This window comes from Callionymus lyra, chromosome 7 (assembly GCF_982586985.1).
Source record: "Callionymus lyra chromosome 7, fCalLyr1.hap1.1, whole genome shotgun sequence".
Lineage (NCBI taxonomy): Eukaryota > Metazoa > Chordata > Actinopteri > Syngnathiformes > Callionymidae > Callionymus > Callionymus lyra.
Window position 1 is genome coordinate 5,286,680 of NC_141824.1, and position 16,698 is coordinate 5,303,377.

Below are 16,698 nucleotides of genomic sequence, written 5' to 3' on the forward strand. Positions count from 1 at the left end.
TTTCTGTCCATTTATTTGAAGATCAAAACACACAAGAAATGAAGCAGCAGTTCAACTATGTTTGACAAGATTCTTCACCTCTGACATCACAACTGACGCTTCATTAACTAGTGTCTACACACCAGGAAGAAAACACACAAACTATTACATGAACACAAAACTGTCTGTGCGTGTACTTGTGTGTGTGTGTGTGTGTGTGTGTGTGTCTACACATTCCTAAATTTGTCAATGTGTGTCTGATTTTTTTTCCATTTTGGTTTTTGCATGTTTGTACTTCTGTTTGTTATTTGATGTGTAAATACATGTGTTTGTTATCTTTTTATTTGTGTGTGCGCCTATTTTCAGGTTTGTTCAACTGTTTCCGTGAGTGTGTTTGGGCATGTGTGCCTGATTTTGTGTGTCAGTACCTGTTTTTAGACTCTGTTTGTCTGTATATATTTTCCGTGTGTGTATCATTTTGTCTACAGAGACATCTGTGTGTGTGCGTTAGTTATTGTGTGTTAGTGCTTTTGTCGCACCAGAGAAGAATGTGTTTAAGTATTTATGTGTGTGCATTTCTGTGTAGTAGTAAAGCACATGTGTGTGTGTTTGTCATTGTGTGTCATTGCTTTTTTGTGTGTGTGCGTGTTTGTGCATTTTTTGCTTTGGTAAAGCATGCGTGTGTGTGTTTGCAGTTGTTTGTGAGTGCATTTTTGTGTGTCAGAGATGCATGTGTGTGCATCCTTGTGTGATGGTGAAGCATGTGTGTGTTTGTGTGTGATTGTGTGTGATTGTGAGTGAGTGCATTATTGTGTTTTAGAGAAGCATGTTTGTGAGTGTTTGTGTGTGTGCATTTATTTGTGTTAAAGTGAAGCATGTGTGTGTGTGTTTGTGTGTGTTTGTGTGTGATTGTGAGTGAGTGCATTATTGTGTTTTAGAGAAGCATGTTTGTGAGTGTTTGTGTGTGTGCATTTATTTGTGTTAAAGTGAAGCATGTGTGTGAGTGTTTGTGTGTGTGAGTGTATTTGTGTGGTACAGAATCGTGTGTGTGCATTTATCTGTGTGTGTGTGTAGTTTTCATAACGGCTCAGATCACATGACATCCTGATGTGAGTTTCAAACACATTTCCAGTGAAGGAACAAAGATCAGCAGCTCTGACGTCTGCAGAGTCTCAGAAGAAAAAGACGTTTCTTGGTCGATTCCTCCTGAAACACGGAGACAGAAAAATGTATCAACTTGTAAAATCATGCGTGAAGTGAGTCTTGAAGAAAAGTGACAATTATCATCCACTGACTTTAGTCTCTGTCCACGGGCGGATCCTTCAGATGGTCCAGCTCCGAGCTGGGGGCCGCTGTAAGATCACAAACCCTGTTAGCTTGTGTGCTTCTCACCAGCAGATGAAACTAGTGTCAACACTGATGCTAGCATGCTAGCACTCTGTCACATGGTCAACATCTGAGCTGAGACAAGATCATGTACTTACAAGACGAGTCAGAGTCGCCTGAAATGGAAAGAAAGAGGACAAATTACACCTGAAGAAGATGAACATAGAAGAGTTCCTCTGACCTCTTCTCATCTCTGCTGACCTTCTTTGACCTTCTATTCTTTCTCTCCAGTATCTGGAGATGATCTGGATCAAATCACAAACTCTCACCTTTCTTCTTCTTCTTGTAGATGAAGTATCCAACCACTGTGAGCACCAGAGCGGAGGCAGCGACGGCGGCCATGATGATGTACAAGGTCAGGAAAGTCCTGGCTGTGGATGGAGAGCAAAGTAAGTGGAGACATGATCAGGTGACCAGTGTTAGAGACGTGGTGGGGCCTCATTCAGCAGATCCATGCTGACCACACCTGGACTCTCATCTGGATGAAAGAAACCTCTGGAGACACCAAGAAGGTTCTGAAGACTCTTACCGTTGGTCAGGATGTTTGACGGATCCAGTTTGGTGACCACGTCTTCCGGAATGCCGTCCAGTTGAAACACACACTCGTACCTGGACCAGTCGTCAGACGGGAGTTTCAGGTCCACCATGTTCTGGAAGGTTCCGTCAGGGTTGGGGAGGATCTCTCCGTGTTCCACGTCCTCGTGCAGCTCCTCTCCGTCTTTGGTCCAGAACAACATGGCTCTGTCGGGGTAGAAGCCTGTAGCGTGGCAGGTGACCGGAGAGCTGGCTGTCTTCTGGAGGAGAGACACTCGTGGACGCTCTGAAGGGAGAGACACCACACTTCAGAGAGAAAGTCAAAGGATGGACAGAGAATGAAGGAGAGGAGGAGGAGGGAGGACAGGGGTGGAGGTGAGGAAAAGAAGATAAGAGGAGAGAGAGAGAGAGAGGACATGAGGAGAGAGAGGAGGGAGAGAAGGAGGAAGGAGAGCAGAAGGAGAAGAAGGTCATGGAACTACCTGTTCTCATCAAGGTTTTGCTCCCAAACTTCACAAACTTCTTCAGATCATTTGGACATTCCTGGGTGTAAAAGAACTGTCTATATTTATTCATGCCTTCATTCTGGTCCAACTTGTGTTTGGTGATGACGGCCTGAGGACTCGGAGCGACCCAGGTCAGAGTCTGAAGGTCAAACACGATGAAGTCTTCTCCATCATAGCCGTACTGTTCATAACCTTTGACCTCTCCAGTCTCATCGTCCCACTCACAACCGCTCATTATCTGATTGATGTGAACACCTGAGAGAGAAACCAGAGTGAGACCTGATCTACTCCACTGTTTAATACTCCACTGTGATCTACTCCACTGTTTAATACTCCACTGTGGTCTACTCCACTGTTTAATACTCCACTGTGGTCTACTCCACTGTGATCTACTCCACTGTTTAATACTCCACTGTGATCTACTCCACTGTTTAATACTGCACTGTGATCTACTCCACTGTTTCATACTCCACTGTGATCTACTCCACTGTATAATACTCCACTGTGGTCTACTCCACTGTGATCTACTCCACTGTTTAATACTCCACTGTGATCTACTCCACTGTTTAATACTCCACTGTGATCTACTCCACTGTTTAATACTCCACTGTGATCTACTCCACTGTTTAATACGCCACTGTGATCTACTCCACTGTGATCTACTTCACTGTTTAATACTCCACTGTGATCTACTCCACTGTTTAATACTCCACTGTGATCTACTCCACTGTTTCATACTCCACTGTGATCTACTCCACTGTTTAATACTCCACTGTGATCTACTCCACTGTTTAATACTCCACTGTGGTCTACTCCTCTGTTTAATACTCCAGTGTGGTCTACTCCACTGTTTAATACGCCACTGTGATCTACTTCACTGTTTAATACTCCACTGTGATCTACTCCACTGTATAATACTCCACTGTGGTCTACTCCACTGTTTAATACTCCACTGTGATCTACTCCACTGTTTAATACTCCACTGTGATCTACTCCACTGTTTAATACTCCACTGTGATCTACTCCACTGTTTAATACTCCACTGTGATCTACTCCACTGTTTAATACTCCACTGTGATCTACTCCACTGTTTAATACTCCACTGTGGTCTACTCCACTGTTTAATACTCCACCGTGGTCTACTCCACTGTTTAATACTCCACTGTGATCTACTCCACTGTTTAATGCTCCACTGTGATCTACTCCACTGTGATCTACTCCACTGTTTAATACTCCACTGTGATCTACTCCACTGTTTAATACTCCACTGTGGTCTACTCCACTGTTTAATACTCCAATGTGGTCTACTCCACTGTTTAATACTCCACTGTGGTCTACTCCAATGTTTAATACTCCACTGTGGTCTACTCCACTGTTTAATACGCCACTGTGATCTACTCCACTGTGATCTACTTCACTGTTTAATACTCCACTGTGATCTACTCCACTGTTTAATACTCCACTGTGATCTACTCCACTGTTTCATACTCCACTGTGATCTACTCCACTGTTTAATACTCCACTGTGATCTACTCCACTGTTTAATACTCCACTGTGATCTACTCCACTGTTTAATACTCCACTGTGATCTACTCCACTGTTTAATATTCCAATGTGGTCTACTCCACTGTTTAATACTCCATTGTGATCTACTCCACTGTTTAATACTCCACTGTGATCTACTCCACTGTTTAATACTCCACTGTGATCTACTCCACTGTTTAATATTCCAATGTGGTCTACTCCACTGTTTAATACTCCATTGTGATCTACTCCACTGTTTAATACTCCACTGTGATCTACTCCACTGTTTAATACTCCACTGTGATCTACTCCTCTGTTTAATACTCCACTGTGGTCTACTCCACTGTTTCATACTCCACTGTGGTCTACTCCTCTGTTTAATACTCCAGTGTGGTCTACTCCACTGTTTAATACGCCACTGTGGTCTACTCCACTGTGATCTACTTCACTGTTTAGTACTCCCCTGTGATCTACTTCACTGTTTAATACTCCACTGTGATCTACTCCACTGTATAATACTCCACTGTGGTCTACTCCACTGTTTAATACTCCACTGTGATCTACTCCACTGTTTAATACTCCACTGTGGTCTACTCCACTGTTTAATACTCCACTGTGGTCTACTCCACTGTTTAATACTCCACTGTGATCTACTCCACTGTTTAATACTCCACTGTGATCTACTCCACTGTTTAATACTCCACTGTGGTCTACTCCACTGTTTAATACTCCAATGTGGTCTACTCCACTGTTTAATACTCCACTGTGGTCTACTCCAATGTTTAATACGCCACTGTGGTCTACTCCACTGTGATCTACTCCACTGTGATCTACTCCACTGTTTAATACTCCACTGTGGTCTACTCCACTGTTTAATACTCCAATGTGGTCTACTCCACTGTTTAATACTCCACTGTGGTCTACTCCAATGTTTAATACGCCACTGTGGTCTACTCCACTGTGGTCTACTCAACTGTTTAATACTCCACTGTTGTCTACTCCAATGTTTAATACGCCACTGTGGTCTACTCCAATGTGGTCTACTCCACTGTTTAATACTCCACTGTGGTCTACTCCAACGTTTAATACGCCACTGTGATCTACTCCACTGTGATCTACTTCACTGTTTAATACTCCACTGTGATCTACTCCACTGTTTAATACTCCACTGTGATCTACTCCACTGTGGTCTACTCCACTGTGATCTACTCCACTGTTTAATACTCCACTGTGATCTACTCCACTGTTTCACACTCCACTGTGGTCTACTCCACTGTGATCTACTCCACTGTTTCATACTCCACTCTGGTCTACTCCACTGTTTAATACTCCACTGTGGTCTACTCCACTGTTTCATACTCCACTGTGATCTACTCCACTGTTTAATACTCCACTGTGGTCTACTCCACTGTTTAATACTCCACTGTGGTCTACTCCACTGTTTCATACTCCACTGTGGTCTACTCCACTGTTTAATACTCCACTGTGGTCTACTCCACTGTTTCATACTCCACTGTGGTCTACTCCACTGTTTAATACTCCACTGTGGTCTACTCCACTGTTTAATACTCCACTGTTTAATACTCCACTGTGATCTACTCCACTGTTTAATACTCCACTGTGATCTACTCCACTGTTTAATACTCCACTGTGGTCTACTCCACTGTTTAATACTCCACTGTGGTCTACTCCACTGTTTCATACTCCACTGTGGTCTACTCCACTGTTTAATACTCCACTGTGGTCTACTCCACTGTTTAATACTCCACTGTGGTCTACTCCACTGTTTAATACTCCACTGTGATCTACTCCACTGTTTAATACTCCACTGTGGTCTACTCCACTGTTTAATACTCCACTGTGGTCTACTCCACTGTTTAATACTCCACTGTGATCTACTCCACTGTTTAATACTCCACTGTGGTCTACTCCACTCTTTAATACTCCACTGTGGTTTACTCCACTGTTTAATACTCCACTGTGGTCTACTCCACTGTTTAATACTCCACTGTGATCTACTCCACTGTTTAATACTCCACTGTGGTCTACTCCACTGTTTAATACTCCACTGTGATCTACTCCACTGTTTAATACTCCACTGTGGTCTACTCCACTGTTTAATACTCCACTGTGATCTACTCCACTGTTTAATACTCCACTGTGGTCTACTCCACTGTTTAATACTCCACTGTGATCTACTCCACTGTTTCATACTCCACTGTGGTCTTCTCTCCTTCTCTGAACTTGTATGATCTACTCCAGTTTCCTCCTCTGATCTACTCTGTATACAAGATTGATGGTTCAGGATGTAAAAAGGTTGAACATGATTCAGTTTAAGGTCAAACATTGATTTTAAAGACAACAAACCTCCAGTTTGGTTGAATCTCTGTTTTGCTATTTCAATGTTGTTCTTCTGGACCTGCTGTTCATTATTTAAGATATTTGTGTCTCTCTCCCAGTACTGAGGATCATCTGCTGTGACCTGGATCATCCAGTCTTGTTTGGGTACAAGTCTCCTGGTGTTGCTGTCGTAGTGTTCCACTTCAACTCCGTCCACATAAGTGACAGAAACAAACTCTGGGAAGTTTTTAACTCCAGCAGACGCAGTTTGGAAAAACTGCATTGTGTGAATCACTGTGAGACACAAAAACAAAGTTTAGATCTTCTCTGGTTCTGATGACACAACGTTGTGATGCAGCAGAACAATCACATCTTCTACAAAGACAAAGAGGTGAAGAACAGAGGGACAGTCAGCAGTGACACAAAGTTCACGTCCACACACGGACACCAGCAGAACATCCTTCACACTTCACTCTCCAAGAACCCTGGCTAACTGGGACACAACTATAGAAGAAGAAGAAGAAGAAAGAAGAAAAAACGATTAATATTAATAACAATCTGAAATGTAATAAATATTTATAATAAAACAAATAAGGAATAAAGAGAATTAAAAGAATAAATGGATGAATTAAGAAGAAACAGGAGCAACAATGTTGAAAAAGATCAAACAACTAAATTGAAATTGTTTTTAAAAAACGCATAGATAATAAAATATTAAAACCAAGTTCATGGAACAAATCTAAGAATGATTGATAGAATAAAGATCATTGAAGGACATTAAGGTTAATGATGAACTTAAATAACATGAGTTTATATCAGTTTATAAATAACATTTTTCTGAAGATTACTGTTCAACATGATTGTAAATGTTTCATTTAGATATTTTAAGTCCAAACACAAGTTCAGAGCAGCTGCTTCACTGAGTTGCTCCAATAAACTGTGAGATGTGATAATATGTTGAAGTGAGCTGAGCTACAAGGTTGTCTGAACATGCGCACTTAAGAAATGCGACACTTTCTTTGTTTTTATTTCCTCATTTTAGTTCATGATAGACTTGTTTACTAAAGTCAAATCAATGAAAATTGTAAAAGCTCTTCTTGTGAGTCAATGAATCTCCTGATGGCAGCATCGTTTAAAAACAAGTGATCAGCTCATGAAGCAAAACTCTGGAGTCACTTTCTGTTCAGCGTCAAACAAGTTCCTCCGTCAATCAACAGAAGTGACTCAACAGCGCCACCAGGTGAGCACCTGACATTGAGCTCGGATCTACTTTTCTGTGTACGACTTCTTCACGGTTCTGAGATGAAAAGTGAATCAGTGAAACACTTTGACTCCTCTGAGAGTGAAAAGGTCATGAAGGTTGTAGTGAAGAGTATTTGGAGAAATAAAAGGTGACGCAGGTGTGAACACATGAAAGTGGAGGAAGGAGACTCACTCGCAGTTGAGCTGTGGATCCACACAACAAGCACAAACAACACCTTCTTCATCTTCAGCTCTTTTCTGGAGACTAGGATCCAACAAGTCTTCAGGTCGACGAACGAAGTACAAGTGAAAGTAAACAACAGACGCAGGAAGAAATATCTGAGCCAATGAGGATTCAGTGTGACGTCACGTCCAGATGGAAAGTCAAAGTAAACCAAACATGTTATTACGACTATTTTCTGTGACAAAAACTCCACTTTAAACTTTATTATTATTTCTTAGAGTCGTTCTTCTGAACCTTAAAGTCACGCAGAATGTGAACTATGGAATACCAGGAGTGTCAAATTAAAGTGAAGAGAAATAAAAGTGGATTGAATTGCTTTTTATTTTGACATACGATGATTTATATGTATAAACGTTATTTCCTTCCTTTCTATTCTCTTTTATTCAGAAAAGAAGTTTTTCTTAAATATTACTATGAACGTAAAAAATAAACGAGTTTTTTGTGGAGACGAGAAAAGCTTCTAGTTCCCTCTAGTGGTTCAAACATGACATTGAGCTCAAACAGTAAATACATTTGAATGATTTTCAGTCATTTTCATCAATTCAAGAACCATTTTTATCATTATTTTACGGACAGACTTTCTGTAGTTAAAAAAACACTTGAACTATCTTCAGTTCCCTCCTGGTCAGTGAGCTCTTGGTGCTCTACGATCTCTCCAACATTGTATGGTCTCACAGGAAGTAAAACTGCCTGTTCTTGGTACTATTTACCCACAAACCTTAGCATGAACTGGCCCTCAAAAGTAAACCTGTCAGAGAAAGTAAAGGTCTCAGGCAACAGCAGGTTGAAAGTGGGGATATAAGCAGTGGAGAAAATAAAAAAAGTAACTTTCAGGTTGAATTATAGAATTAAAATATATCATTTTTACTTAAAGTATACAATATTTGATTGTTTTTTTAGTTGATAAATCTCATACAGAAATAAAGTTGTGTGATGAGCTACATTATTTAACTTCATCAAAATGTCTTTAAATCCATTTTAATTAACATTTTCAATCAGGTTTTGTTTACACACAAATGAATGTGATCAGTATCCCTTCATGGTGATTGTCCTTATCTGCCACAATGATTCTTCCCTGACTGAATATCTTTTGAGCGTGTTGTGTTGAGTCTGTAATGCTGCCAACAAAGTTATGAATCTACAAGTTTCCTGACACACTTCGACTAGAAATTGTTCTTGATGATAGTTTATTGAAAATAATTCTTCTCACTTTTGTTTCTTTGTCAAGATGAAACATTAAACATTTCCACATGGTTGGTTTAAACACTCAATGTGAACATTTTGGTGCATGTGTTGAACTTTCATTTGGATTAATATGTAAGTTCACAGTATTGAGGGGAGGAATATGATCAGAGTGTTGGTTTTCCATTTTAAAAGTGTAAATATTGTCTCATTCTGCACTTTGTCCAGGACGAGAACACAGTCTTCTCTTTCAGTCAGACAAGCCTACTCTTGGGATGAAGGTTTTTGATCATCCATTGTGCCGACCAAGGCTTTTCTATGGTTTTCCACCAGTGTTTCCTCTTTCCTCTTGAGAACAGTGAGGCTCGAGGGTTTGAGGTTGATTTTAGTGGCACCAGAAGCTCCAACAAATCACTGGTTCCTCAACTGGTTGGCTCTACAACAAACTGAAGAAATGCTGACTCTGCTCTCTGTTCTAATGTTGACCACAGTGTTGGACAAATCTGTGATCAACACCTTAGAGAGCATGAGCTCCATCATCACATAACTTATGCTATTTATCCCAAAGCTTTCATGTATATATTACCCAATGTAAGGAAATGACAACTTTACTGTAATCAATCATCTAGATTTAACACACATTTCAAATAGTCACTTGATTAACTGATAATCTTACATATTTAATTCATATTAAATAATCCTATTCTTGCATTGCATTCACTTAAACTAAACTCAGGTTCACAACTCAAAGGCCGAGGTCACAAAGCCTTGCACACACAGAAAGATTAAACAATCCCAGATTCCAGGACGTCTGGACACCTGTCTGAGAATTCACTCTGAAGGACACAAGTCGCTGGGAACAGATTCTTGAAAACAACAACTTTTGGTAAATTTCCACTACGATCACGTGCGACCGGCCATCTTAGAATCAAATGTTTACACTTACTGACCAATCCTACATTCACATTTGACTAGAGGCGTTAACCTGAATATTCTACTATAAAGATCCACCATTTTGTCTGATCTTTGCGTTCTGGCATTCGAAGACGTCTGCGATAGATCTCTCTGCTTGCTAGCGCCGTGTTCACGTAAGTTTGTCTCTGACTTTTGCATAATTCACTAAACGAGCATTTTTCTTAAACTCATCCATGTGTCTGTCCTTCATTCCATCACCACGTACGAGGCTGAGGAGGGGTCGCTTCATGGAAACACAAAAACCCCCAACAACTTGGTGCACGTGACCCTTGGCGTGGACTGATGGTTTGAAGGCCTTTTCGATTCCGAGACGAACTCTGAGCTGATTGTTCTCCAGGCAACCAGGCGCGCCACTATACCTTACTTCAAGAATCAGGTGAGAAAGATTTTATCTTATTTTTTACATAGATTTTATTTTATTTTATTTATTTTTTTATATTGTAAGTTAGGAAAGATTAGATATTTTTTAGTTTTGGTTGCCTGGACGAATAAACGTAAGTCTCTGGTTCTGTCACAAATTTAGATTATATTTTTTAATAGTGCTTTCTTAAAGCTGATGCTCGTTTTTGAGGTATTGCATTGTCTGTTGCTGTTTGTTGTTGTTTTAAGTGTAGACGACATTATCGTGTTCGGGAAGAAGAAGCATCGTTGAAAAAAGGAAAAAAACGTTGATTAGAATTTAAGTTGAATTGATGGGCAGAGGAGACGGTTACACGACCGGGTAACCCTTGAGAATTCTGAGTAGGGGTGGAATATAACCAGTTCCCTCTACGGGGCATCTGACGTTTTTCCAGATTCCTAAACTAGTTAGGATGCTTGGCCAATGGGTGATTATAGTAGACGTACTTTTTCAGTAAGCCAAGTAGCTATCATAAATTGGGGGATATGTGGTGATGGAGGGGTCTCTCCCAATATCCTGTTCTGAAGACTCTGCCAGCCGGTGTGTAGGCCAGTTAGATCTCATTGTGTTCGGTGTTGAGGGGTCTCCACAGGTATTTGGCAGTATAGTTAGGGCTAGTTAATTTTTCCGAACAATCACGGTGATCGATAAAGTCTCATTGATGATTAGTTTAGAGTTAGTTCGACGGGGGTTGAAATAGAATGGATGAGTTGAGGGGTCTCCTATCCAGGGTGTTTTGAAACTGATTACGGATCGAGAGGCTCTCCAATCTGATTTCGACACTTTAGACACGACAGGCTGGTCAAGAGTCTCGTTTAACGTGGCATAGTGTGTCTCTCTGGCCTGTTTTGGTAAAATACTGTTGTCGTCGTATTGTCATGACATATTGTTCTGTTAAAATTGTCTGTGTCTGTATGTTTGTATCTTTTGTATAATTTTTTCTCGCTGCGATACTTGTAAAAATGATCATTCATTTGTGTGAGATCTCTGACTTTCTGTGACTCAGCTGAGAGTCCAGGTTCGTGTGTCTTTGGACACTATCTCTTGCTGATAAGAACTGCTGCTTGGCAGACTTGTCTCTTTAGCTGCTGCAAGTTCGAATGAGCTCCGAAAGAGTTTTTCCTTGTTAGTGGGAGTGGTTTCGCTTGGAGGTTGAACTTTTAAGACTTCCTTCTTTTCCTCACCGACCCTCCCATTGTATTCATGTGTTCTCTAACACACATTCTTACGTCATCTTGAATTCTATTCACTATTGGGTTTGATTACTTAATTGAGGTATATATGAATATATACAGTTAATTACTGGTATAATTGGTTTAAGAAGAAAAACAAAAACAACTCACATTTCAATTTCCTCCTTCTTCTGCTGTGTTCAATAACAATAACACAATTAACATTGATGGTTGGCTCACTGCTGTATGTATTAATGATCTTGATCATCCTCTCTTCATATTTCACATTGTCAATTGATCAACATACAATTGGTCACATTGCGTGTAACTTTGTTGTTTTGTGTTGCTAATACTGCTTATCTGAAACAAGTGTGTCACTGACTGCTTGCACGTGTGTACGTTTGTTGATATCTAGTTCCTGTTTTCTCTTCTTCTTCTCTCAATTTCTGATCTTTGGTGTTGTATTTGCTATGCTGCCCCCTGCTGGTTTTCTCTTTGCTTGATCCTTAATTGACTTTTGTTCTGACTCAATTGGTTTAATTATTTAATTATTAATTAATTGAATCAATTGCAGTTTATTTTGTTTTTTTAATTTTTCAATTATTACTCTAAATACATTTTATTATTTTAACAATAAGTTAAATGTACTACTGTTTTATTATTTTTAGTAAATTAGGGATTGGATTTTTATCTTTTTAATTATTGGAGGAATATTAACTTATGTGTTGTATTTGGTCTTTAGACGGTCACTCTTATTCCTCTTTGTCAATTGTGCTAAATATATATGCAACTAATTAGAAAGTTAAATAAATAAAAATAAATTAATACTAAGTTGTTAATTGACAATTGTTTTGACTTGAATAATTGTAATTGATTAGTATACAGTACATTTGATTAGATCTAATTGAATTTATTATTTTCAAATTATTCCATTTTATTTAAAAACATTTTTTTTATTATTAATATCTTAGTTTACTATTTGTTTTATTTTTATTATTATCTCGGATTTTATAATATTTTAATTAGTTAATTGAAGTTTTGGTTCTTAATTTAGATTTTTAAATTCTTCATCTTTTATATTTTCATTTAATTTTTTTTTGATAATCGCTTCTTTACTTATTATTATTTTTAGCATTATTATTAATATTATTAATATAATTATTAATTTGTTCTATTCATTTATTGACCTCCTATTTTTTAAGACAAAAGTAACTTTTACTACAGGTGACAAGTTAAAGCTCCTGACAGGGAAGAAAATAAGAAACTTTAAACTCTGTTTTTTAATTTAATGGTAAATCTTATGAGTGTGTTACTCACATCAATGATTTCTGAGAATTCATAATAAATAAAATAGTTAAACAAAGTGCTCTTATTGAGCTCTTGAGCTAGCTTGATACAGCTAATTAGGATTCAACTTAAAGACTTAAAAGAGCTTCTCTAAAAATAGAGAGATGATAGATGATGATAGTTCTAGGGTCCTATCATAGCTCCCTATTGGCCACTGGCTGGAGTGCATGGGTGTGGCAGGAGAAGAGGACGAGGGGATGGAAACAAACAAAGAATGTTGGTCAACAATGGCGCATGTTTGGCCTTTAGTCCAGTAACTTTGGTCCAGTTCCCTATTGATGACACCTACAGTTGAAGCAATATTTCTGAGCTGAACAAACAAGAACTCAACCTCAACAACTCTCCACCAAGAATGAACTTCTGCTCCAGAGAGGGAGGAGCTGTACTGGTTCAACATGATTGAACATCTGATTTCCCTGATCTTGAAAAGACTTTTGAGACTTCATTCCTATGATCCACCTTTGGACCCCCCACACAGCACTATGAACTATATCTGGGATGATGATGAACGTGATGATGAAGACAAATGGCACGATCTGGTCGCAAACATGAACTTGACTCTTGTCTGCAGTGACATTTTTGTGGTCCTGATGGTGAGTCTGCTGAACTAACAAACGAACAAGGTTCTCTATGCTCTCTGACACTTCTGTCCCTCGTGTTGCTCCTGCTGTGGTTGCTGGTGGAGAAGCTAGGTTCTATATATTATATATATATATATTATATAGATATTATAACAGGGCCCTGAGATAAATGATTAAGAAATGCAAAGTTGTTCGTTATTTGACGAAAAAGTAGACAAATCTAGCCTGTTAGAGACATGATATCTTAAGATGTAACAGTAAAAAATGAATCCCAGAATAACATACTCTGATTGCTCCACTCAGAGCTATGATGAAAGCAGCCATAAGAAAACAAAACGAAAACGTGTGAGGTCGACTGATGCAGAATTTTATTTAAACTAATTAAAAGTGACTCTGTCTAGAGCTGCTGACTTGTCACCTCCAGAAACTAGACTATAGAGAATAGACAATAAAGAATATACTATAGAGATTAGACTATACTATACTAAGCCACTCCATATTGATGCGAGTGAAATTGATGATATTGTTCTTTGGTAATTAGACTTAAATTAGCTGACACTGACGTGAGCAGCAGAAGCATCTTGAGGGACAAAATGTCCAAATGTCATCTGAGGCCAGAGTCTCAGTGGTCCATGAAGAAAACACTTCAGCAGTGGTAAGTAGTGATGGTCTGATGAAGCTTTATGAAGCAGTGTCATTATTTTCAGAGAACACTAGATGACGGTCTCTGCACTATTTTCTTTTTTTTCAAACTTAAGTTTTATTAGAATTTTCCACATTAAGGCAAACACACATACATCACAGAAAATAAAAAACACAAAACAAAAATAAAAAAATAAAAAAATAAAAATGGGGGTTGTTCATGTTTCTTACATGCATCTTTCAATATATAAAGTACACACTGATACAGTCCAAGTATTTCACAGGTGTCGTTGTTGTGTAAACAGAGTCCACTTTTTCCATTTTTCTATAAATTTGTCTTCTTGTGTCCTTATCCTGTGGGTTAAAAGTTCCATTTCAAAAACTCCTTTGACAATGTGAGTCCATTCTTCCACTGGTTTTCGTATTGTGCCATTTTTTGGTAATGGCCTTTTTAGCGGCTGCCACTAGTATTTTAAATAAATATTTGTCTTCCTTGTTTACAATGTTTGAATTTAAGCCCAGGTACAAAATTGAACATGCAGGTGGAATATTATAGCCCAAGATGTTTTCAACTGCTTCATGCACATCCTTCCAATATTTCCTGATTTTAGAGCAATACCAGAAAACATGAGCATCGACATTGACTTCGTTACAATCTCTCCAACACGACTGGTCCGATGACAGTTGTCTGCTTTTAATTTTTGGTGTAATGAAATATCTTATTACATTTTTCCAGCAGTGTTCCCTCCAGATACGAGAAGATGTCGTAGAATGCTGCGTCTTCCAAATATGTGACCATTCTTCTTGACTTATACTGATATGGAACTCTTTTTCCCACTTTTCCTTTACATCATTTGTTGTCTTTCCCTTAGTTTCCATCATTTGCTTGTATAATGTTGAGACAATTTTACACTTCTTGCCGTTATAGGTTCCAATCAAAGTTTGGATTATACCATTTCTGTTTTCATTCATGTTTGGTTTAATTTGTTTGTCATAGAAGTCCCGTAATTGTAAGAATCTAAAGTGGTCTCTGTTATTTAGAGAGTATATTTGTTTCAGTTCTTGGAAGCTCATCATTTTGCCATGTTTTGTGTCTGTGCATATTGCAGTTAAACCTGGATCCACTGCCTGAACTGTAAATCCAGATTATTTGGAGTGAAATTTTTATTGTATGCTATCCAACTGAATATTTTAATTTCATTTTCCAATTTGTGTTTTCTGACCACCTTGAACCACATTTCAAGTGTGAATTGACTTATTGTATCTAATTGGTTACTATATTCCTTCATGGTTTTTCTGTCTCCAATTAGACTTCGAATTTCCTGATCTCTACATTTTTCTTCTAGATTTTTCCATTTTGCGTCAAAGTGTTGGTCACACCAACTTATAATTGGTCCTATCTGGGCCGCAAGATAGTATCCTCTCATGTTTGGTAAAGCCATCCCACCTCCCTCTTTACTAATCTGTAAGGTTTCAAATGTTACTCTCGGGTTTTGTCCATTCCATATAAATCTAGAGAACAATTTGTCCCACACTCTGAATAGAATCTCTGGTACCTCAACTGGTAATGCTTGAAACAGGTAAAGTAATCTAGGTAGGATGTTCATCTTGATTGTATCTATTCTTGAACTCAAATCCAGTGTAAGGGGACCCCACTTTTCTAGGTCAGTTTTAATTTCTTTATGTAGTTTGCTATAATTTTCTTCAGACAGTTTCTTGTATTCCTTGGTCAAGGTGACCCCTAGGTATGTTATTTTTTTGGCAAACCAATTTGTGTTTAATATTATTTTGAGATTCTCAGATGGAGTAAAATTCATTGCCATAATTTGCGTTTTTGCTCAATTTAATTTGTAGCCAGAACAGGAGCCAAATGCTTCCATGTGTTGTATTACTTTTGGAATACTAGTTTCTGGTTCTTGTAAATAACATATTATGTCATCTGCAAAAAGTCCAATAATTTGTTTTTCGTGATTCATTTCTATACCTTTAAGTTCCTTGTTTTGTCGGATTGCTTGGGCCAATGGTTCGATACAAATAGCAAAAAGAGTTGGTGAGAGGCAACAACCTTGTCTTGTAGATCTTTCTAAGGTAATAGGGTCTGATAGACTAGCATTTATTCTTATTCTTGCGGTCGGCTTTTGATTGAGCGATCTAATGCATCGTATTGCTTTACTATTTAGTCCAAATTTCTCTAGTACAAGATACAGGAATGACCAATTAACGCAATCAAACGCTTTTTCTGCATCAAAGCTTATGAGGACAGCTGAGATGTTGTTACGTTCCACATGATCTATTACATGCATAGTCCTCCTAATATTGTCATGCGTTTGACGGCCCTTGATAAATCCGGTCTGATCCTCATCAATTATCTCTGTCATGAATGTGCTGTATCTTTTTGCTATGATGGAAGTGTAAAGTTTATAATCTATGTTTAATAATGAGATCGGCCTGTCGTCTTCACACTTCTCACTGGTTTTTTGGGATAACTGAGATGATAGCTTCGCTCCAAGACGGAGGAATCACACCCTGTTCAAGAGTGTAGTTAAATGATGTGTGTAGCATCGGGGTCAGCTGTTCATTGAATGTTTTATACCATTCAGACGGTAAACCGTCACTACCTGGTGATTTATTTGATTTGAACCTT

At 38.6% G+C, this 16,698-nt stretch overlaps 1 protein-coding gene across 1 annotated transcript; it reads right to left on the reverse strand.

Annotated features, from left to right (window-relative positions):
• Positions 1–230: 230 nt before the first annotated feature.
• LOC148074714 (class I histocompatibility antigen, F10 alpha chain-like) lies at positions 231–6,557 on the reverse strand. Its single transcript, XM_087794824.1, has 7 exons — positions 6,297–6,557; positions 2,382–2,660; positions 1,895–2,185; positions 1,635–1,736; positions 1,464–1,481; positions 1,275–1,331; positions 231–1,185 (listed from the first exon to the last, which is right to left on the reverse strand). The coding sequence occupies exons 1-6, from the start codon at positions 6,550–6,552 to the stop codon at positions 1,276–1,278; spliced, it is 1,002 nt and encodes a 333-aa protein (XP_087650950.1). The 5' UTR covers positions 6,553–6,557; the 3' UTR covers positions 231–1,185; position 1,275.
• Positions 6,558–16,698: the final 10,141 nt, after the last annotated feature.

Excerpts from the sequence above, each read along its gene's own strand:
- LOC148074714 (XM_087794824.1), bottom strand. The coding sequence starts at position 6,552 with ATGCAGTTTTTCCAAACTGCGTCTGCTGGAGTTAAAAACTTCCCAGAG. Across the intron at positions 2,661-6,296 it reads GAGATTCAACCAAACTGGAG|GTGTTCACATCAATCAGATA; the intron begins GTTTGTTGTCTT and ends TTTCTCTCTCAG. Across the intron at positions 2,186-2,381 it reads CAAAACCTTGATGAGAACAG|AGCGTCCACGAGTGTCTCTC; the intron begins GTAGTTCCATGA and ends CTCTCCCTTCAG.